This window comes from Pteropus vampyrus, unplaced genomic scaffold (assembly GCF_000151845.1).
Source record: "Pteropus vampyrus isolate Shadow unplaced genomic scaffold, Pvam_2.0 Scaffold404, whole genome shotgun sequence".
Lineage (NCBI taxonomy): Eukaryota > Metazoa > Chordata > Mammalia > Chiroptera > Pteropodidae > Pteropus > Pteropus vampyrus.
Genome location: NW_011889185.1, coordinates 834,146 through 857,795, shown reverse-complemented (window position 1 = coordinate 857,795; position 23,650 = coordinate 834,146). Strand labels below are relative to the sequence as shown.

General features: G+C 34.8%; 1 protein-coding gene across 2 annotated transcripts in view; it reads left to right on the top strand.

Moving 5' to 3' along the window:
* Positions 1-23,650, top strand: part of MED14 (mediator complex subunit 14) — a 65,583-nt gene that overhangs the window by 15,677 nt on the left and 26,256 nt on the right. For both annotated transcript variants that reach the window (XM_011380750.2, XM_011380751.2), the window contains exons 6-16: positions 30-158; positions 476-583; positions 1,140-1,272; positions 1,999-2,149; positions 2,605-2,716; positions 8,465-8,590; positions 10,451-10,529; positions 14,199-14,358; positions 17,645-17,839; positions 18,229-18,363; positions 20,855-20,931. In XM_011380750.2, coding sequence (XP_011379052.1) covers positions 30-158; positions 476-583; positions 1,140-1,272; positions 1,999-2,149; positions 2,605-2,716; positions 8,465-8,590; positions 10,451-10,529; positions 14,199-14,358; positions 17,645-17,839; positions 18,229-18,363; positions 20,855-20,931 — 1,405 coding nt within the window. The remainder of the gene's footprint in view (positions 1-29; positions 159-475; positions 584-1,139; positions 1,273-1,998; positions 2,150-2,604; positions 2,717-8,464; positions 8,591-10,450; positions 10,530-14,198; positions 14,359-17,644; positions 17,840-18,228; positions 18,364-20,854; positions 20,932-23,650) is intronic.

Below are 23,650 nucleotides of genomic sequence, written 5' to 3'. Positions count from 1 at the left end.
AAGTAGACCTCTTCTTCTTTTTCTAAAAGCAAATGGCCGGGTGAAGTTTCGAGTTGAAGGAGAATTTGAAGCCACCTTGACCGTGATGGGAGATGATCCTGATGTTCCGTGGCGTCTTCTCAAGTTAGAAATTCTAGTGGAGGATAAGGAAACAGGAGGTAAATCATCAGTAGTGATTTAAATACTAAGTATTGATTTAAATGTTTAGTGTTTTTATATTATTAAAACATTTTTCCAGAATAATAACTGTTTAGCAATTTATTTATCCTGTAATATGAAGCAGATTTTATGGTGGTCATAACTGCCTACTGCCCTTTGAGGTTTCAGTGTTTCTCAAGTATAATGTTCTCTAGTTTACATAGTTTCAGTTCTTTTGTTTTTTTAACTCATCGTTAGTATGGTCTTCCTTAACCGGTACTGTGACACAATCTATACTTTTCTGATTAACCACCTTCTTTTCTCCTGCCAATGGAAGATGGACGAGCCTTGGTTCATAGCATGCAAATCAACTTTATCCATCAGCTGGTGCAGTCTAGGCTCTTTGCTGATGAGAGACCTCTTCAGGACATGTACAACTGTTTACGTATCCTTCCAAAATTCCAAGACATGTATTTGTAGGGAATTTGTGTCTCCTCTCCCCACATTTCCATTTACCCCTAGTCCTGAACTATAGCAGCCTAAACTCTCCCTCTCCCCTCCGCCTTTTTTTTTTTTTTTTTGTAGAAATGGGGCTGGGGAAACTGGTCAGTGTGAAGGATAATGATACGTCTATAATAAACCAACTTTTAAATTTTCCTGTTGACTTTGAAGGTAAAAACAAAAAGTGATGATTGGTACTATTTGGAGAAAAAAATAGTAATATTTGGTCTACCCATATTCTCCAAACTATGGTGAATTTAAGGGCAACTTGGACCTTATGGTTTGTTTATATTGGATCAAAATGAAATATGATACCTTTTTCTAAAATTATGCCACAGATTAATAACACTTTTTAGGATAAGTCATTGGAGAAATATAATTCCAGAAATTTCTTCCATAGCCAACTCTTTGGGAATAGAGCTTTTGTTAAATGAAGTTTGTTTGTACATCATTGGCTGTTGTAGTAAAACATATTATATTTGCTTAACAAGATCTATCAGATTCTTTCTGCTTATCACTTCAATTAGAAGTGCTACATTCGCAAACTCTAATGTTAATCCGAGAGCGATGGGGAGACCTTGTGCAGGTGGAGAGGTATCATGCTGGAAAATGCCTCTCCTTGTCAGTTTGGAAGTAAGTAAAGTTGGTTCTGGTAGGTTCATGCTATGACTGTAAATACTATGTTTCTCTTTTTCTCTCATGCTTCTGATTTACTATATACTGATAGCTGTGCACCTCTAACAGCATGATTTTGTATATTAAGGTCTCGTGGTATCATAAACCACATAGGGCATCCAGAATTGAACCCTTTCTTAGAATATGGCATGTTTTAAATATGTAGACATCTATCTGCTTGTACTAAGACTTACTGTTCTTAAAAAGTTAGGTTACTCTGGGCTCATACTGTATTGCTAAAAGACCAGTAATTTAGATCATTGGGTATCATTTAAAAATAATGCTTGCTTATCACAGTTTTACATTTTGATTTGTGCTTTTTAAAATCTTGGGAGGGTTTTGGGAAAAATCAGTATCAGGCTGTTTACAGTCCTCAAACTTTGTAAAGGAATCAGATAAATAGACACCACTTAGAAGACAGGTTGTTTATTAGGGTTGTTTTTATTTGTGTGCATGTTTTATTTTTAAATCTGTGTCTATGTTTTTTTTGATGCAGTAAATCAAATATTGTGTTGGATTACAGAATAGCTGTCTTCCCAATATTAATGTATTCCCTCCACAAACACTGAGGGCCTGCCATATTCTAGGCTCTATCTAAGGTACACAATTAGATTGCCTCTGTTTTATTCCAAAAGTTAACAGGCTTTGTTGAGAAAATTCTTAATATATTTTTTTTCTCTTTAGTCAACAAGTTCTTGGGAGAAAAACAGGGACGGCATCTGTTCACAAAGTTACAATTAAAATCGATGAGAATGATGTCTCTAAGCCTTTGCAGATATTTCATGATCCTCCTTTGCCAGCTTCTGATTCCAAATTAGTAGAAAGAGCCATGAAGGTAGAAGATCTCAATATTAATATTGGTTTGATTAAATGAACATAATGTAATTACCATTTATACTTAAACTTTTAGCACAAATTCTTTAAAATAATTGTTCCTAAAGCCTTTTATGAAACTTGTTTTAAATGATTGTTTTGCTTCTACATTTGTTGTTTTTTTTTAAATCTGATATAACATAATTATAAAGATGTTCTTTCAAATTTTGTAATTTCGTTCAGATCATTTTATTTTTAAGACCTATCATTTAATCACTGATAACGTATAGTATCTTGTTCTATACTTGCCAAGATGTTAACTATAGTCTTTAAACTACCAATACCATATGTTTATTTTTTTAAATTTATACTTAATCAGTGTGATTCTAAAAGGAAATATGTCGAAGCACAATAATCTACTCTCAGGCTTTTAAATTAGAAATGTTTAAATTGCACATACTGTTTTTGTCTATGCAGATTGATCACCTATCAATAGAAAAACTCCTGATTGACAGCGTTCATGCACGAGCTCATCAGAAGCTCCAGGAACTGAAGACCATTCTTAGAGGCTTCAATGCCAATGAAAACTGTAGGTTCTTTTAATTGACATTTGTCTTTCTTTTAGTTAAATTAATACTCATTTTTATTTTCTTAGGGGTCTTGTCGAATATGACTTCTTTCCTGATATATTGATTTTGTGTGGAGGCTGGACATGTCTGCATTTTAACTTGTGATCTACCAAGTTTGTCCTAATTTTCCCCTTTCTTGCTTATTTAGCTTGGCCGTATTTTCGATGTATGGATATTGTTCCTCCTTAAAACGTTTTTTTCCTATTGAAATGGAAGCTATTTTAATATGAATCTTTTTTTTTTTTTTTTTTTTTTAGTTTTTCGTCTAAGGTTAAGACAGCTTTGCAAATGTTTATAATGTAGTTGTAAAATAGTCCTCTTTGAAGCAGAATTTAACCTTTGTCTTTAAATAATTTTTTGAATTATTAATATGTTAACAGGATTCAAAATAAGAAGTACATACACACACACATAGCGAAAAATCTTCTAATTACCTAGTAGATTCAGAGCTTTGAGGGATAGTCATTTAGAAAGTAAGTGCTTTCATTCTAGGAATATAGTTTCACAGTGTCATAATGAGCACATTTACTATCCCTATTCTAGTGGTTTTTAGCTGTGATTACCTCATGCCCACGGTGAACAGCCTTTAATTAAGTGAGATGAGGTAGGTGAAGTACCATATAAATATGAAGTCTCAAGAGCACTAGGAGTTAAGGTACTGCCTTTCATCATCACAGACCCAGCCTCAATCTATTATACTTAATAAAGGAGCTTCTTAGGTATGGAGTAGTCACATTGGATTAAAACTGGTTTGATGAAGTAGATGAAAACACTGCCTGACACAAAGACTAAGTCAGGAAAATAAATTTGTATTTAGAGTACAGTATTCAAGGAAAACGAAGGAATAGAGGTGAAAAAGAGGGTCTAAGAAGAGCTAAAGGCTAAGAGGAAGAGCAGCTTAACTTAAAAATGCAAATATGAGCCTTAAATAAAGGTATGCCAGACATCAGGTGAATGTAGTGGCTCACTCCATTTTGAGAAGGCATGTCCACTAGTCCCATCAAGGTATAACTTAGATCCCCCAGGTCTTAATAATTTTAATTATAAGATGTAGTGGAAGTTGTTATCCCCGCCCCCCATTTTAATTCTTCAAGCAAAGATGTTAAATATAGACCTAAAATTTGTGATTGGAAAGTATAATTAAAATTCTTATTGGAGTTAGCCCACATAAGGCCCCTTTTTGTTTTTTTTTTAATAGCTTTATTGAGGTATAATTCATATACAGTTCCCTGATTCTGTGTTTTTAATATACTCAAAGAGTTGTGCAGCCATTACCACAATCTAATTTTAGAACATTTTAATCATCCAAAAAGAAACCCTGTACCCATTAGCAGTCAATCCCCTATTCACCCCGCCTACCAGCCCCTAGCAACCACTAATCTATTTCTGTCTATAGAATTGCCTGTTCTGGACATTTCAGAAAAATGAAATCATATACAGCAGGTCCTCAAATAATGTCATATTGTTCAATGTCGTTTTGTTATAATGTTGATGAAATGCTGTAAGAACTTAATTCTTGTTTCTATCAATTAGCCTGTGGTAAAATTGGTTTCATTATACGTCATTTTGCTTAAAGTCCCAGAACCTATTGATGGTGTTAAGTGAGGACTTACTGTAATGTGTGGTCTTCTGCATTTTTTGTTGGCAGAATGTTTTTGAGGTTTGTCCATGTTATAGCACATTTCAGTATTTCATTTTTATTGTCAAATAATTTATTGTGTGGCTATACCATACATTTTGTTTATCCATTCATCATTAATGGGGTTGGTTTCCACTTTTTTTTTTTTGGCTGTGATAAATAATACTGCTATGAGCATTTGTCTACAAGATTTTGTGTGAACCTGTTTTCATTTCTCTCGGATATGTATATACCTAGGAGTGGAATGGCTGGGTCATATGGTAACTTGGTGTTTTATTTTTTGATATGTTTAACACCTTTTTTTAATCCCACTAGTAGTGTGCGAGGGTTCCAATCTCTCCAGATCGTCACCAACACTTGTTATTGTCTATCTCTTTATTTCTAGACATCCTGGTTGGCGTGAAGTGGTGTCTTATAGTTTTGATTTGCATTTCTCTAATGATTGTCGAGCATCTTTTCATGTATCTTTTTTAGAGAAACATCTATCCAGATCCTTTGCCCATATTATTATTAGATTATTTATCTTTTTATTAAGATATAACAGTTCTTTATGTAAGTCCCTTTTCACGTATTATGAGTTGCAAGAATTTCCTCTCATTCTGTTGGGTTGTCTTTTCACTTTATAGTATTTTTTGTAACAAAAGTTTTTAATTTTGATGATGTCCAATTTGTCTATTTTTTCTTCTGTTGCTTGTGCTTTTGGTGTCATACCTAAAGAATCCATTACTTAATCCAAGGTCATGAAGGTGTACTCCTGTCTTTTCTTCTAAGAGTTTTATATTTAGATTGCCTTTAGTTAATGTTTGTGTATGATGTGAGGGGTCCAGCTGCGTTTTTTTTGTGTGTGTGTGGGGATATGTAGTTGTTCCAGTAACATTGGTTGAAAAGAATTTTCCCCGTATTTAATTGTCTTGGCACCCTGTTGAAATTCCCCATTTGTTCTTAAAGAAAATTTTAAAGTATTTTTGCAATCTTAATTTTTCTTATTTCTGACTTTTCAAAATAGTGAAATCCTAAAATCTTATTTGTTGGGATTGCAGAAAACCGGGGTCTGTGATCTTTTGATAGGCTTGAAACAGACTCTAAGCATGTGTTTTTTTCCCCAATTAGAATTGACATTCAGTATTTTATGTTAGTCTCTGGTATACAGCATAGTGGTTATACATTTACATAATTTATGAAGTGATCCCCCCTATTAGTCTAGCACTCACCTGGCAATATACATAGTTACTACAATATTATCTACGTAGGAACTTTTATGTGCTGTTCGTGTAAGTTGCAAAGATTTTTCTTTAGCAGCATTTTGTGGAGATGACACTGTTTAAATAGCCAGATGATCTCAGTTCAGCTCTGTGCCCTTAAACAAGTCCTACTCTTTAGGCCCCATTCTTCTCATCTGTAGTTAGAGGATGTTAGTTCAGGCTCTTCCTAGATCTCTAATTCTAGTGGGAATGTGCTACGGCAGTGGTTTTCAAGCATTGGGTGTCTGTAGAGTCCTCAGTGTTGGAGAAAAGTGCTTGGGAAACTGTGGTTTTGGAGGGGAGGGAGGTGCTGACATGTGCACTTGGCCCTCTCATTCCTGCTTTAATCAGAGCAGTTCTGGAAACGAGGACTGCTATAGGAAAATGTCTGCTGACCCACCATTTTAGGACATATGCTTTAACTTGTTTTTTAAATTCATGTTTATGCATTTATACTCTTCATGTAGTCTTATTGATCCCTTTTGTGATGGGAAAGCATGCTTTAGTTGGATCCTTTGCCTGGGCCAGGGGCTGTTCTTGGAATCTTTCAGTGCAGTCAGTCTTAATCACCTGGCTTTTCTTCTAGCTTCTTACTGGAATCAGCCAAATTGAGTGGCCTGGAAATAGAGCATTTCAAGGGAGGGCTAGGGGAATGCATGGACAGCAGGTTTTGTATAGCCCAGATGGCAATGTGTGGTTTCTTGAGGGTGGGAATGTTTTGGAAGAGAGTGGAGAGTAGGCAGGACTTTGGAGGGGAGGTCAAATAAAAAGGCGTGCAAGGAACTAAAAGTGACTTGCCATGTGACCCCATTCGTAGCATTGCCTGACTCTTGAAAGCTGGATGCTCTCTCCTGGGGTATGATCTGTCAGCACAGGAATTGGGGTATCAGGGTCAGTTCAGAAGCTGTGAAGCACACAGAACCATTCCTAATTGTGCCTAGTTGTTTCTCTTCAGTCTTCACACTTTATATTACTATTGGTCCATTCCTCCTGTTGTTCTCAGTAAACAGAGAGAAATAAAAGAGGAGCTATGTATATATTCTGCTGCAAGAAAAAGTAGTGTACAGTCCTGTCATCTTGCACAGCCTTAAATTCTCCTTTCTATATTTTTTTCACAATTTCTCCGATTTTGGATACCTAACTCCTCTTGCCTTTAAGTGCTTTTAGGGCCTTATGTATTTTATTTTTCATAAAGGAAAATAGCCATAAAATAAGTTCAGAGATCTATACCAAAGTATTTTCTGTCTTTTGGATTGTGTAGTATATTCTACTTTGATGCCCTATCTTTTTGAAAATACTCAAGTTTTATAATTAGATTGAAATTATAATTGTTATCCCAATTTTCAGAACTAGTTTTGCTCCATTGTTACACTTTAAAAAGTTTTGCTTTAAAGAATACCTTTCTACCCTGTTAGTAATTATAACAGTACAGATATGTTTTAAAAATCAGCAACTCCGCTTCTAATCTGTAAGCACTTTTTATTATATTAACATAGTTCAGCAGAACATTTGAAGTAATTTGTCACACTGGTTGGAATTATAAGATATTATAAAAGAAATTTCTATTCGCCTTTTTGTTCTGTTTTTTTTTTTGTTGTTCTATTTTTTTTTTTTAGGTGAGAGTTCTACTGGACCTATATGTTAAACATTTGTTTACAATATGTGTCAGATATACTTGAAAACAGTTTGTTTTCATCTGATTGAATGTCTCCTGCAATCTTTTTGCTTTATTAATTTGTTTGATGATTTGTATAGATAGTACCAATGGTAATTTTACTCATTTTAATTATTGCAAATTCATAATAAGAAGTTGGTTTGTGTGGTTTTTTTTAAATTCATAAAGGAGTACAGGTAATTAAATATGTTGAGCCCTTTGCTTTTTAAAGCACCTTTACAAACTTGTCATTTCTTCCTCCTATGGACCCATGGCATAGACAGCAGGATGTTATTGTCTTTATTTAACAAAGTAGAACAGACAAATCATACCTGGTGAAGGCTGGGCCTACATTAACACTCTCCTCACTGCCTACCTTTCTTCTGTACTGTGGCTTTAGAGGAATGTGGTAACCAAAAGAGCATATTCCTTTTACAGCTCCTCTATCTGGTCAGCAAATGGTGTGCTTTCAGTGCTTTGCTCCTTTACTGGAATTTGTCATTTCAACTTGTGGGATTAAGAGAAAAGTTAATTGGGCCTGGTGAAAATGCTGTGAAACTCTAGAACAAATATATTGGCAGCTTTGGGAATTTGTTTAGAGCAGTTGCCCATGTTCTTATTTTATCTGTGACTTGATAATGAGCTACATAAATAACTTGAAAAAAATTTTCCTACATGATCAATAATATTTAATAGTTCTCAAGTGTTTTTTTTTTTTAAAACACATGGGCCCTAGTTGCCAGAAAACCTCTTTATGAAGAATGGCATTGAAAATGTTTAAGCCATAGATGAATTTTATTCTATTTACCAAACAAATAATTTTCTTCCCACTACTTCAAAAAGAAAATCCTTAAAAACTAACTTAATAGTAATTACTGATTGAAAGTAAAATTAGAACTCAGCTCACTGTTGAAGTTAAATTTTCACTAGCTATTTTAACCTATTAAAGGAATCTTGGAATTTTTTCGCTATAGTATTTGAGACGGGTATGTTTGTTTCAAGTCACCTTGAAGATTACGTTCTTCCTTTTGAGCTACTAATTGACTTAATAATATTCCAATTTTGCAAAAATTATGTTTTTCCTCTGATGTTCAGGATTGTTTCTACTCACTGAGATACTTTTTAAAAGAAAGTACTCAGATAGAAATATAATTTTTAATTCTTAACTGTTCAGCTTCCATAGAGACTGCACTTCCAGCTCTTGTTGTTCCCATCTTGGAGCCCTGTGGTAATTCGGAGTGTCTACACATTTTTGTAGATTTGCATTCTGGAATGTTCCAGTTGATGCTTTATGGACTTGGTAAGTTACTCAATGATATAGTCATTCAATGTAAGGAAAAATATTTTTAGCAAAAGCAAAATTATAATTTTCTGCCATTATATAGTGGGAGAGGTGTCATAAGCAGTGTCTAGAATAGATATGGAAGGAATAACTTACTGATGTCTGTTTCTTGGGGTCCATTTTTACTCTGCTTTGGATTTTTTTTGTACCAGAAGTTAAACTTCCCAATATGAACTGCATTTATATTGTTTTACTTATATAAACGTAATAATATTGATGGCTGATTTTTTTTTAGATTAACTCTTTTACCTCTAATAGTTGGGTGACATGGAGATGGCCATGAGGGATTCTCATGTCATTCATGGCTAAAGAACATATATATGACCATACAAACATCTAAGATGACTTGTAGTACAGAATCCTCGAGGAAAGGATTTTTTTCTGACTTAAACACAGTAGAAATTAAAGTTTGATTTCTAACATGTTATATTACTGAGTTGGTGTTCTGAAACGATGAAATACTTACTAGGAACTTAGTGTTATTTTTATTGCTAAAAGAACATTGTCCTTGAATATATTAGCACATTTGCAATTTGAACTTAATATCAACCTAGATAGATTGATGAAAATAAAAGGTTTTCCGGTTGTATTGTATGGCTGTAAAGATAGAATTTTCTATGGCCTGCTCATGGAAAACTGGCCTCATTACTTTGAATCACATCATAAGGTAGCTAAATGATAAGTGACACATTTATGAATTACCTTTTAATTCTGATTTGAAAGCAACTAGGCAGTTATTTGTTCTTCAAAACTTATCTGCTTTTTTTTTTTTTTGATTATTAACACAGTACATACTCATAAATGAAAAACCTAAATATATTAAAAAAAAAAAAAGTTGCCTCTTGGCAATCGTTATTTTACGGGATGTGTGTTTGTCAGAACCAGAGTGGGTGGCTTAAACAACAGAAATTTATTTTCTCACAGTTCTGGAGGTTGGAAGTCTGAGAGCAGGTTGCCAGCATGGTCAGGTTATGGTGAGAGCTCCCTTCCTGGCTTATAGATGTCGGCCTTCTCACTGTGTCCACACATGGCAGGAAGAGACAGAGAGCAAACTCATTAGTGTCTCTTCGATATGGGTACTAATCCCATCGTGAGGGCCCCCATGTCATGATCTCATATAAACCTAATTATCTCCCAAAGGCCCTACCTCTAAATACTATCACATTAGGGGTTAGAGCCTCAACATATGACTTGTGTGTGGGAGGGGGTGGGGAGAGTATACATTTCAATCCATAACAATGCTTTTCTAGTTCTTTCTATATTTTTTCTTTGGTTGAAATTGTTTTATATTTTGCTTTTTGCTCAACATTCCAGTGTTGACACTAGCATTTTCTAGTGTCATTAAAAATTCTAAATGACATTTAGCATGCTAATCTTCAGCCAACAGCTCTTGCTCATGCCAGAGACCATTTGTGTTTAATAAATAAACATTTTAATGGAGTTTTATAGTTTTTATAATTTTAAAGGTTCTAAGTCTAGTAATAATACGAGTTTTAAATACATATAAGTTAAAAATATTAGTTAACTAGACTAAGAGTTTTGATGATTAAAATATAGGCAAAGAACTAATTCGTGTAGTTCTTATTCTTCCTGCTAGTGTACATTTGCTATTAATTAGTTATCTTAACTGTAACTCTCCCGAAATGTTAAACAAAGTTAACAAATTAGGTTAATTTATGCCTAATGATGCATTTAGTTTAGTTTTCTCTGACTCAAAAATAACATTCCTTTCTGCCTAAAATAATAATTTTATTTACATATTGGGCTACCTAGGTATTTTGTGTCTTGTATAAGGAATTAATGTGCTTTATTCTATAGACCAGGCCACTTTAGATGACATGGAGAAGTCTGTGAATGATGATATGAAACGGATCATTCCTTGGATTCAACAACTTAAGTAAGCTTATTTATTTAGTTCAAGAGTAAAAATGGGAACTTATTTTGACAAGATATATTTTCTCCATCATTACTCTTGATGAGTCACTGACCTTAATGTTTATGACATGAAACTTGAGCACCTTTTGATACTTAGAATATGAATTCTCTTGGAACAGGTCCAAGATGGCAGTGCTTTGTATCAAATTCCCCTCTAGAGCAAATACAGGTATGAAGAGCATGACACTCACCTTTCCTTCCTTGCAGCATTTTCTCTACAAATCACTTACATAATGAATCTTATTGTATCCAGTGTTCTCTGAAATAGAGTCTTATTTGTTCTTATCCAGGATAATCTTCATGGTATGAATCTACCAGCTGACGCTTCTAGAATAATTATTTCTGCTTCTCTAATACTGTCATTCAATTTGTCTCAAAGTTTTTTGACTACTTGATACTGTTAAACTAAATTAAATTGAAAATGGAGCTAGAGATACTTCTATGAGGTGTCATTACCACCCTGGTATACAAAGGTACCATTATGGCAGTGCTAACAAACTCTCTTTTAAAATTAATAAAACAAAATTCCAAGGGATAAAAATATACTTCAGAGATCAAAACTAAAGCTGGCAAATGGAGAAGGCTGGACAGTTCAGTGGGATCTATTTTGTGATCTTCTAAGCCTGTAGTCTTCTCCTTTTGCAAGTTTTGGTTTTATAAATATTTTAAGAATTTGATATCAAGTCATTTTTTTCATTAACAGGACATGATTTTTAATGCCAATAGATAAATAATTTTACATAAGCCTTCTTTTGAACAGCTGTTTAGTTTATCTGTATGAAAAATGATAGTCGTTATTCAGGGTTACAATTCCTAAAATTTTTGTGGTTAGTGTCATTTTTATTCATTTTTGTGAATTTCGGCTAAACAAGCAATGTTTAAATACTTAAATGCTTAATAATTCACATCTTGCATAACTTTGGGTTATTTATCTGGCCATTCCATTCCAGCTAGCAGAATTATAACCTAAACCAGAAAACTAAGTCCCAAAAGCCTTAAACTTATCAAATGTGTGTCTGTACTAAAACTCACATAATTTATTTGTAAGAAGTTGTCACTTACAATGGTGCTTCTCAAATGATCTTTGGTGAATAACCAGTTTATCACTAATCTATCATGGGACATTAATTTTTCAAGATAAATTTATCAAAGTACAATTTACCTAGCATAAAATCCATTTATGGGGTGGCTCCATAGTGTAGTGGTCTGCTTTACACGCAGAAGGTCCTGGGTTCGTGTCCCAGGTGGAACCATGGACCATACCTCAGGTGCGTCAGGCCCCCCTGGGTGCACGCCACGAGCATGTGGGAGGAGACGTGTGGGGAAAATAAAAATAAAATCCACTCATTTTAAGTGTACAGTTCAATGACATATAATAAATTGACTGAGTTTTGCAACCATAACCACAATTCAGTTTTAGAACATTTGGAACATTTCCATTACCCCCAAAAGATGCTCATTTACAGTTAATTCCCATTCCCAACCTCAGTTCCAGGCAACTATGAATCTACTTTACATTTTTGTAAATTTTTCTTTTCTGGACATTTTATATAAATGGAATCAAGATATGTAGTCTTTTGTGACTGGCTTCTTTCACTTAGCATAATGTTTCAGAGTTCGTGTTGTAACATCAGTACTTCATTCCTTTTTCCTTTTTATGACTGAATAATATTCTACTGTGAATATATCACATTTTGTTTATCCATTTATCAATTGATTGACATTTGGGTTTGTTTCCATTTTTGGGCTATTATGAATAATGCTGCTGTGAATATTTATGTGCAAGTCTATGTATAGATTTACATTTTCATTCCACTAGGTATGGAATTGCTGGGTCATAGGTAAATTTCTGTTTAACTTTTTAAAGAAACTGCCAAACTAGTTTCCAGAGTAGCTGTGTGCCACTTTATAGTTGTATCAGCAATGTCTGAGGGTTTCTATTTCTCTACATCCATGCCAGCTTTTGTTATTGTCTTTGACTATAGCCATCCTAGTGAGTATGATGAAGTATCTCACTGTGGTTTTAATTTATATTTTCCTAACGACTAGTGATGTTGAGCATCCATTCCTGTGATTACTTTTTTTAATAATATGCAATGAAAACAAATTCTAGAAAAAAGAAATGAAAAAGCATGTACACAATATAAGCCTCAATTTTTTTATTATTAGAGTCCAGACATAAAATTACATTTCAGTAAATATAATCAGAACAAACATAAGAAAAAAAATTCAAAATATACATACATTTTTCATTGAAACTGTATATAACAGACAATATAGAAAATTTACTCTTATGCTTAAATTTTTTATTACACAAAGTTATAACAAAACAAAGTCAAGAGTAAAATATCAATTTCATATATGCTTTGAAGAGACTGTCTTTTGTTTATATTGTATTTGTAATATCTTGTATTTAGAATTTTAAATGTGACAGATGAGTTTGTTTCTTGTCCATAACTTAACCAATCTAGGTTGGATTGATGATAATGCTAATTATAGGAGATAATGTATATCTTAATGGTTTTTATGTTTTTCTTTTAATAACATACATAGTAGAGATACTAGTCTCACAAAGGTATGTTGATGAGACTGGAAGTAGACTTGAAAGCAGTTTTGGCAAGTTCAGGATATTAATTTTTAACTTTTATCTAAAATGAAGCAATTATTAGTATATTTTCAGAATTTATCTTCATTCCCTTCATTAGTAGCCAGTTCTATCTAGCAAATGGTCCTGTGAAGTTACAGTTAAATTTGTTTTCCAGATTTTATACATTTTTGGGTAGTAGTTGACAAACTACTCTTAAAATGTCATATATTATAGCATGGTTTTACTGTACAACTAGTAGAGTTTGTACCACGTTCAGCTCACCAAAGAGATCCAATAGTAACGGAACTGGTCTGTACCCTGTTCAGCAAAGCAAGCCTACTGATCATGAACTTTGATATTGTGGCATTATCATGTTGCTGTGAAGTTTCTAAGTTCCTATTCTTAATTTCAGTAGTTATGTCATTGTGAATCAGTGAGAGTTTGTGAAATCTCTTTTTCACATACCCTCTTTTCACCTATTATATGATGTCCTAGCCTCAAGGATAGATAATCAAATAAAAGGAGTACTATGAAAAGTGAAATCTGGTGACTTAACAGACAGGAGAGAAAGAAGGTTATTGATACTTACAGTACAAAAACTGGGACTATATATCTCCAGTGATACCAGAAAAAAAATGAGGTTCTTTTATACTTATTTTCTGTTGTTCTATTTGTCTCATAAACACTTCAGACATTTTATAAAGGATGTTGAGATTAGTTTGTGTTGTTTTATAAACCATAGGAAATCTGTCATTCCTTATAATAAATTGATATAGTATCTCAGCCTTAATACTAATTAATTTTACCTTATAACTAATCAGAATCATTCACATTGCAGTTTAAACTCCGTAAACTAGAACTAAAACTAACAGTTCAATATAAAACTGGGTAAATGATTCATTATTATGGTCTTGTATCCTTTTACTAGTTCTGCGAAATTACAAATTAATTAGTTTTTTAGTGGTCTTTAATAATTACTTATAAATTAATAGGACACAATCAGAAAAATATGATTTTATTATGCGGATTTTTTTTTTAATTAAGGTTTTGGCTTGGACAACAGCGTTGCAAACAATCTATAAAACATCTGCCTACAATAAGCACAGACACTTTGCAGCTGTCCAATTACTCAACCCATCCTATTGGAAAACTTTCTAAGAATAAGCTGTTCATTAAACTTACCCGTCTGCCACAATACTACATTGTAAGTATGCAAAAGGATGATTTGGGCAATCGGGTTCAGTAATTCTGTTAGTATCTTGAATGATTTATTGTTTGCAAATATATTTTATTGAATCGTTGACTTTCATATACTGATTCTCAACCCCGGGGGTAGGGATAGAGGAGAGAGGAAAATCATGTTTCTAAGAAATTATAAAATGATAGGCAGGGTTGGGGAATATAAGATATGTCCCCATTCCTCACCCTGGGCTTTTTCTTATTGTGAAGGTTTGGAGATGTTTTAGTGTCAGATAAATTTGTTTGTTTTTAATCAAATGTTAACTTGCATAATGCAGCGTTTTAAATAAGGGGTGTCTGAGAGAGCTTATTTCCTCATCCTTTAGTGATTAAAGGCATGTATATCTACTTTATTGATTGCATGTACCTTTCAGTGCATAGTAAAATCCTTTCTTATTCCTTTTTCACTCTTTCTAGGTGCTTTCCAGTTAGTTTTTTTGAGATCTTTGAATTGGTTGAAATTTGCAAAAATTGAAATATGAACTCACCCTAATACATTTCCCTGCTTGTAGGAATTTTCATGTACCTACATTTCCCTGCTTGTAAAAATTTTGGTGTACACCAAGTAGATGCTTCTGGCAAAGAATCTAAGGTATTCGAGAAACTTAATTCAGGATTGTTGATTGAAGGTAGTGGGAGAGAATTTTTTTTTAAGGTTTTGAGCTCTGCTTTTAAAAGATATCTTCAAAAAGTGCCCTATGTAGTCTGACATATCTTAAGTTAGAGTTAACTTTTGTAAACTAATAAATCTCATTGATGTGAATTTCACTTTTTTCCTGAAATTTAAAGACCAGCTGTGGAACTAGATTTGGAATGTGACAAATGGTTGTTGTTTCATTTCTTGGTGAGCTGCCTGGTCAACATTTGAAATGATATGCAGAATATACACACAATAATCAAACCTATGAACACAAAGATCTTATGCTCATCCACACACAAAATAAAATGGTTGTAATTTATTATTTTTTGACCTTATTCAGTAGCAACAAAAAGCCAGTCTTTAGTTTTAATGACTAGCGATTTGTTATAAAACAATAGTTTGTATCACATGATTTAGACTAAAACTGAATATATGTTACTCTTTATTCTCCATATTTCACTTAGGAATGATACATTTACAGAAGTGGAAAAACTACTACCATGGACATTAAGAACAGAGGAAAATCTTGCTGTCTTTAAATGTCTTTCTGCCATTTTACTTTTCTCAGATTTATTAAGATATAATTTACATGTAGTAGAAATTCACTTTTTTGTATCTTGGTTTTTAATAAATGTTTTTGTATCTTGGTTTTTAATAGAACAGTTTTATAACCTCCATCTTAACAGGACACAGAACAGAGCCGTCACCTTCCGCCCAGATTCCTTCATGCTGTCCCTCTGTAATCCAACCCTTCCCCACTCTCAATTAGTGACCACTGGCCTGTTTTCTGTCTCTAGTTTTGCCTTTCAGTTCAGTTTCTTTCAGCATAACGCCTTTGACTTTTCATCCATATCGTATATATAATACCAGTTCACCTTTTTTATTGCCGAGTAGTATTCCATGGTATAAATGTGCCACGGTTTGTTTAACCAGTCCAGTTGAAAGACATCTGGGTTGTTTCTAATTTGGGGCAGTTATGAATAAGAATGCTATAAGCATTTGCTTATAGGTTTTTTGTGAATTTGTTTTCATTTCTTTTGGATAAATAGGAGTGGGATTATTGGGTCGTATGGTAAGTATATGTTTAGCTTTATAAAAAACTGCTAAACTGTTTTCCAATGTGGCTGGACCATATTGCATTCCTGCCAGCAATATGTAAGAGTTCCAGTTATTCTGCATTATTGCCAGGACTTGGTATTATAAACTTTTTTTCTTAATTAGCCATTCTGATAGGTATGTGGTGGTATCTTATTGTAGTCATAATTTTCACTGCCCTCATGACTGATGATGAATATCTTTTTATGTGCTTATTTGCCATTCATATATTTTATTCGATGAAGTGTCCCTTTTACTTTTAATTCTTTCATTTCCTCAGGTGTATCAGTGTGATGCCTAGATGTTGGCCAAACAATTTCCTGAAAAGAATGTGTGGGGAGGGGCGTCAGAAGGGAGAAGTAGGAAGACAGACAGGAAAGTGTATAGGTCAGGAGCCTTGCCTAATGGCATTTATTTCTCTCACTAATGTATTTAGAGGACTTTTCTTAAATTTCAGGTAGACCTTGAAAATAGTAAGCTGGTATAGTGGGTAACAACAGCAAGGTCTCTGGAGCCAAACTTTTGGGATCAAAGCGTGAATCCACCACTTCTTGGCTCTTACTGAGTAACCTGACTTTTTTGTGTCTCAGTTTCCTCGTCAGAAAAATGAAGATGAGAATCCCTACTTCACGGAATCATTAGGAGTAGTACATGTATTACTATTTGTCAAGTAGTTAGAACAGTACTTGGCACCTTTTTTAGTAACCTTTTTTTCAGTGTTGAATCTTCTTGAGATTATTGTTATTCTCACAGTGACTACCTTTTTCAGTTGAAAAGTCAGGGTTTATTTTTACAGGCTTCCAAGTATGAGAGATAATTGTCACTTTTCTCTACCATAATAGTGGAATTCTTAGGATGTTTTAATGATTAATAGAGACAGCAGAGCAATTTAAAATAGATACCATTTTAGAAAATCTAGCAGACCCTCTGCACTTAAGCATAACATTTTTTAAATTTATAAGCTAAGGTATAAACATCAAGAACACCTAATGTGAATAATCTAAATCAGGCGTCCCCAGCCTCCCCTGCCCCCCCACCCCCGACCCCTCCTGGCCAGGACCGGTACCGGTCCAGGGCCTGTTAGAAACCTGGCTGCACAGCAGGAGGTGAGCTGCAAGCAGGCTAGCGAAGCTTTATCTGTATTTGCAGCCGCTCTTCAGTGCTGACATCACTGCCTCAGCTCCATCTCAGATTATCGGGAATTAGATTCTCAGAGGAGTACTGGTCCCTGGTGCCAAAAAGGCTGGGGACTGCTGGTCTAAATGTCCCATTTGCTATAGTCTGTGGTTGCTTTTACTGTTATTGATCTTCTTTAGTGTGATCTGTTTTTTAGAAAACAAATTATATATTTACTAGGAATGCTTTTTTTGATATCATGATTGATTTGTCTTTGTTTAAAGAAAAAAGACATGAATATTAGATTTATAATTCTGAGCCCTACTTGCTATAAGGAGGAAAACATCCAACACCTAATAATTATTTTTCTGAGTCTCATTTCCGATTTGGGCCATTTTAGGTTGTAGAGATGTTGGAGGTTCCCAATAAACCCACACAGCTGTCATACAAGTACTACTTCATGTCTGTGAGTGCTGCAGATCGTGAAGACAGCCCTGTCATGGCACTCCTGCTGCAGCAGTTCAAGGAAAACATCCAGGAATTGATTTTTCGTACAAAAACCGGAAAACATCCTAGAACCAGTACTAAGCGCAAGGTATGATCACATATGGAAAGGAGCACAAAATTGGCGTGTGTTAACTTCATTGTGTTCTTTCATTGTTTTTAACATGGGAAAGAATTAGATATGGGTTTTAAGAGACTGGGCAGCAATAAAGTTGAAGTAACAATTGTCTGTATTTTCTTGAAAATGCTTCCCTTTTAATTAATAATTAATTGTACACCATTTTCCACAAGAGAGCTTGTTAAATATACAATATTTACTACTAAATTTTCCCGATTTAGGCCAGTGTTTGCTTAATAAATATTTGTTGAGTGAATAAGATTTTTGGTTAACCTTGAGCTTTGTCATAATAGTTTAACTGCTTTAACTAATTACATCACATGTACTTTTTTACCCACTTGTGTTCTTTATTTAAATTCTAGTTGTCTGATGATTCATGTCCAGTAGAACCCAAGAAAACTAAACGATCAGAAGAAATGTGTGCCTTCAATAAAATTCTAGCTCACTTTGTTGCTATGTGTGATACAAATATGCCATTCGTAGGACTTCGGTTGGAGGTAATTATTTGGAACGATTTTGGATACTCTAAATGAAAGAGCGATTTTTAAGATGCTTTGCTAAACCTACGTGGATTCCATTAGGAGAATCAGAATAGTTGTAATCTTGTTCATTTTGGGTGGGACGGGGTTAAAATGGTATCTCATGATACACATGTAAAACAGGACTTAAATTATTTCATCTCTCTGATTCCAAATTGTGGGTCTTCTGTTCTTTATGGAAATGGAAAGTAAATTCTTCTCAGTTTTAAAAAAAAGTACAACTTTTGCAAATTAACATTTTGTATACCTGTTAGTAGGAGCATTATTTAACTGTGTTAGAGATGGTTAGTTGATTAAGGGGCGGTTTATTTTTGAATTGGTGAAGACATACATATTGCTTACACACTAATAAAATTGGGTTCCTTTCTGGGAAATAGGTCAGAAAGAATATTAAACTAAATTTACTTTTGTCACATGGAAGAAGCAGTAGACTTATACAGAATTGGTGTTTTTCAAGAATACACAGTTGTGATACCTAGCATGATCTCCAAACATGGAAGTAAAGGGAAGTAGCAGAACCTGTACTTTTGTATTTCCAAAAAGGGCTTTAAAAGTGATACACTAAAACCTTATTTCTAGTTTAAAGTTTTACTTTTTCTAAGACTTTTCCCTTCTGTAAATTATTATGAATCAAGAGACCTGGAAATGTGGAATTGGATTATTTCAGTTGAGCTGATAATGATAGTCTTGGAAAAACTTCTTGGAAACACTTTCATGCTTTAGAGCAGGGATCAGTAAACTTTTTCTGTAAAGGACCAGATAGTAAATATTTTAGGCGTATGGGTCATATGGTCTCATACCACAACTACTCAGATCTTGTGTAGTGTAAACTGGCCATAGTTAATATTTAAATAAATGAGCATGGCCATGTTCCAGTAACACAGAAACAGATAGTGGCCTTCATTTGGCCCATGAGCTGTTGTACGTTGACCCCTGCTTTATAGGGTTTTGGGATCTGAAGGCAGGACATAAGGTATGACATTGTGAAGAGCACTCGTAGCCCAGAGAAATCCAAGCCCAGAAACAGGCACCTAAAATAGATATTCCTGTCCTCAGTGTCCTAGGTCTTAGAGCTACGAGCTTGATGAATGTCCTCTTGTTGGGGTACTGGCCATATATCCTAAACTGTACAGACAGTGTTCATGCTTCCTATCTGCTTGACTGTGTTCTTGGGCTTTTTCTTTGTGCCATGTGGATTGATTTTATGAATGTCATTCAGTTACTACCTTTGCAATGGGAAGGGAGGCTACATGGTACCTAGGGGTGATGTAATATAATTCTTTCCTCTCCTCCGCCTGCAGAAACTTGTGTTTTTGTAGTTCTCACATAGATTAACACCTACAGACAGTCATCTCTGTCCTCCTCTGTGTTCCTATATCTGTTGCACTTATGAGACATGTAAGAACATTCTGTAGTACTCTTGAACTCAGTCAAGCACTTAAATCTTACCTACTTTTTCTTCTCTCATTGAAAAAGACATGTTAAAGACAAAAGCAAGCACATTTTGTGCATAAAGCAATTTATACTGAGATGCGATTAACTAAATCTAATCTTGCCTAGCATGTTCATATCTCAGAAGATACATAGTATAAAGGCAACATTTTTGAGCCCTCCCACACTTTGCTTCCTTTTGAATCTGAACCCTCACTGCCTGTTTGGTCAGTAGCTTTTTTTCTAAACCTCTGCTCTTCCCAGTCCAAAAGAGCAGGATTCAGTAAAATACTAAGGGCTGCCTTAAATCCTTTCTGGAACAAGGTGGGTATAAATAGTGCGTAGACGACCTGGGAATATCTGCCAAAGGCAAGCCTTTCTTTGGTAGGTCAGATGACTTTCTGGCATATCTAAATAACCTGTAGTCCCACTGATAGGGTCTCAAGCATTATCCCTGCATTCTTTTTTTAATTCATTTTCTGAATCTTGCAATTGGGAAAGCTACCTCATTTGGGTAAATGCATAAATTGGATATCTTGTCTTCTTGGGTTTCACACAGGAAATAGTTTGTTAAAAATATTCCAGAAAAGTTATAAACTAAAAAATACTGTTTGTGATTAGAAGTCAGATATGACTATCATTCAGTGTTTCAAGCCATTATTGAATTACACAAGAAAGCCAGTATTATTTTACAGTTGTACAATTTGGAGCCACCAGAATTGATTCTGGATACTTTTAGCTCACTAAAAAAATTAGATCAGTTTCCCGAATTTTGAAGATTTGCCACCTATGGAGGAGTGTTTTAACTAGAAGCTCTGGGTCATCTTTGAGTTCACTGGACATAATATAGTTTCCCAGGAAATCAAATGATGTGGCCAGTGCTCATGCCTAATATGTTGTAACTTTAAGAAAGAGTGGCCCTAGAACAAATGCCATGAGACTAGGCCGTAGCACTTAGAAAAGGTAGTTTCCTTTGTAAAATTGGTGGTATATTATAACTGTGCTTTTTTCTTTCCAGTTGTCCAATTTGGAGATTCCGCATCAAGGAGTACAAATGGAAGGTGATGGCTTCAGCCATGCAATTCGCTTATTGAAGTAAGTCCCTGTCATATGTCTCACTTGGTGCCACACATTGCAGCTACACTGCCAGAGCTGCTTCTCTCCTTCCCTGAGACAACATAAAGCAGAGTCCAAAACCTGTGGCTGTCACGGATTTCTGCATAGAATTACTAAGGTCTGGGAGAGGATTCTCTTTCACCTGCCAAATGGAGATATAGCACTACTTGATATTTTAGGATGTCTTTCCCCTGCATTTCATTCATTCAGCAGATGTTTCCTGCGTGTGACTATGTGTCAGGCTTGAATTCTGTTAGAGCCCTTCAGAATACTGTGGATTCACATAGCAGGGGGATCTGGGCTAGTTTGGAAGTCTAGAAAGGAAGTACCAATTGTATTCTGACTGCAGGAAAGGTGAGAATTAGAGGAAAGGAACCTACATGAGACTGGGTGGTCTTAACCAGAAGGGATAACTGCTCTTGTGAAGGGTTGGAGGCAAGAGAGCTCAGCTTCCTGGAACTGAAAGAAGTTCAGCATGGCAGGAATTGGGAGAGATGAAGCTGGAGATGTAAGCAGGAAGGAGTCAGGCCCCATAGGGCTTTGTAAGTGTCCTTAAGGAATTTAGACTTTATCCTAATGGCAATAAGAAGCCACCAGATGACTTTAAGAGGAAACTGACATCATTAGATCGGTGTTTTTGAAAGCTCGCACTGATCGCAATATGGAGAATAAATTGGAGAGAAACAGGACTAAAGTAGTGTAACCAGTTGTTAAAATGGTTCACATGAGAGTTGTCGATAGCTTGGACTAAGGAAGATTCTACAGAGACTTCGGGGATGAAATATTCAAGGATTGGTGATTAGATGTTGAAGGTAAGAAAGGAAAAGGTGCAAAAGATGACTCTTAGTTTTATCTTGGGTAAATGATGGATAATTGTGTTTTCTGAGACAAGGGACACTGAAGATGTGAGTTTCAAGGGGCTTTGCTAATTTTGAGGCACCTAGACATCCCTTTGGGCAGGTAGGGATGTTTCTCAAGCTCTGATGACAGGTCTGGGCAGGAGAGGTAGATGAGTCATTACCAAGGCGATAGTAATTGAGCTGGGATAGTAAATTAGATCACCAGGGAAGAGTATACAGAGGGAGATGGGCAGAGGGCTGGGTTCTAAACAGATAAGAGGACAAGGGGCCAAAGGATGCTTAAAAGGAAACTTAGCGCAGTGTGTGTGCTTCATAAGGTGACCAGGATGAGACTTGCAAAGCTAGCATGCCATTTATAACCTTTTTGGTGAAGAAAACATTTTCTTTTTTTGGCATTTGTATTGTTTCTTAGATGTTGCTCAATAATAGATATTATATAAGCAATTTTTATTGATTGAGTTCCTCTGTCTGCCAGGACATAGCAGGTATACAATTTGAGCCAGTAGGGCTTTAATTTTTGTTACTTGGGAATCAGTTTGTTTCTGTGGAAGATGGGAAGGGCTAGCAAATGGCATGCCTCCACACTTGTGTCATGGTGCTCACTCTAGATAAAGAGTCGAACTGGAATAGCTCCCTTATTGACTATCTTAATACCATCTCTAAAACGTTTTCAGGAGAGGAAGAGCTAACCTTACAATGGAAATCAATAGGAAAATGTAGTACTTTTAATTGCCTTTGGTTTTGAATTCTGCTTAAAATGCAAGGTATTTTATTCTTTTCACTCTTGGCTACTGCAGATAAGTAGATGATGTTAACATTTACATTCTATTCTCTTTGTTTTTTGTGTTTTGGAAGAGGGTGTTTTTTTTTTTGCATTTTATTTTTAAATTAAAATTATTGGGGTGCCAGTGATTAATCAAATAGGTTTCAAGTGTATAATCCAATAATACGTCATATGTATTATTTGTGTTCACCACCCAAAGTTAAATTTCCTTCTGTCACCAAATATTTGATCCCCTTTACCCCATCTGCCTTCCCCTTGCCCCCCTTACCTCTGGTAACCACTAATCCACTGTCTGTGTCCATGATTTTTAAAATATCTTATACTCAGCATTTTTTTGAAAGAAATTTCAGTCCCCTTCTTGAACTCAAGAGAACTTATAATAGTCCTACCTAATAAGGAAGCATTTCATGTTTTTTAGCTTCATTTTACAATAATTTTTAAGAAAGCCTACTATATTCTGGCTATTGTTTTTTTTATTTAGAACTTAAAAAGAAAATATATGGAAATGAATAAATTAAGGTAGCTGTTTGTCCAGTACATGGTGTCCATTATGGGGGTAGTATATAGAAGTGAAGAAAGAAAAAGTAAACAATGTCTAAACATGATTTTATTAAATTAAAATCTTGCATAGATCTAATTAGTATGTAATCGTTCTAATGCATTTAATCTTCAGAAACTCTTTTATGCTTTTAATCCTAGATATATTAATATTAAATGGGAGTATGAGTTAATACTTCAAAGCTTTAAAATTAGCACATTTTTCTTCTTTTTGCTAAAAATATGTTCTGTTCTTGTTCACATTATCTTCTTGAAAATCTGTTGAGCAAGCCTCCTTGATGTATCTCTGAAAGTATTATGGCAAACACCCTAAATTGCTGTGGCTCATGGACCTGTTGCCTTGTGCAGGTTCAAAAGAGCCTTGATCTACAGCACAAATGATGCATGGGTCTAGAGCAGCATGCTCATGGTGCCTAATTTTGAGTTCTTGAACAAATCTCCCACTTTCTCCTGAACTAACATTACAGTAATGGTCAGTGGTGCTGGTCTTCTAGCC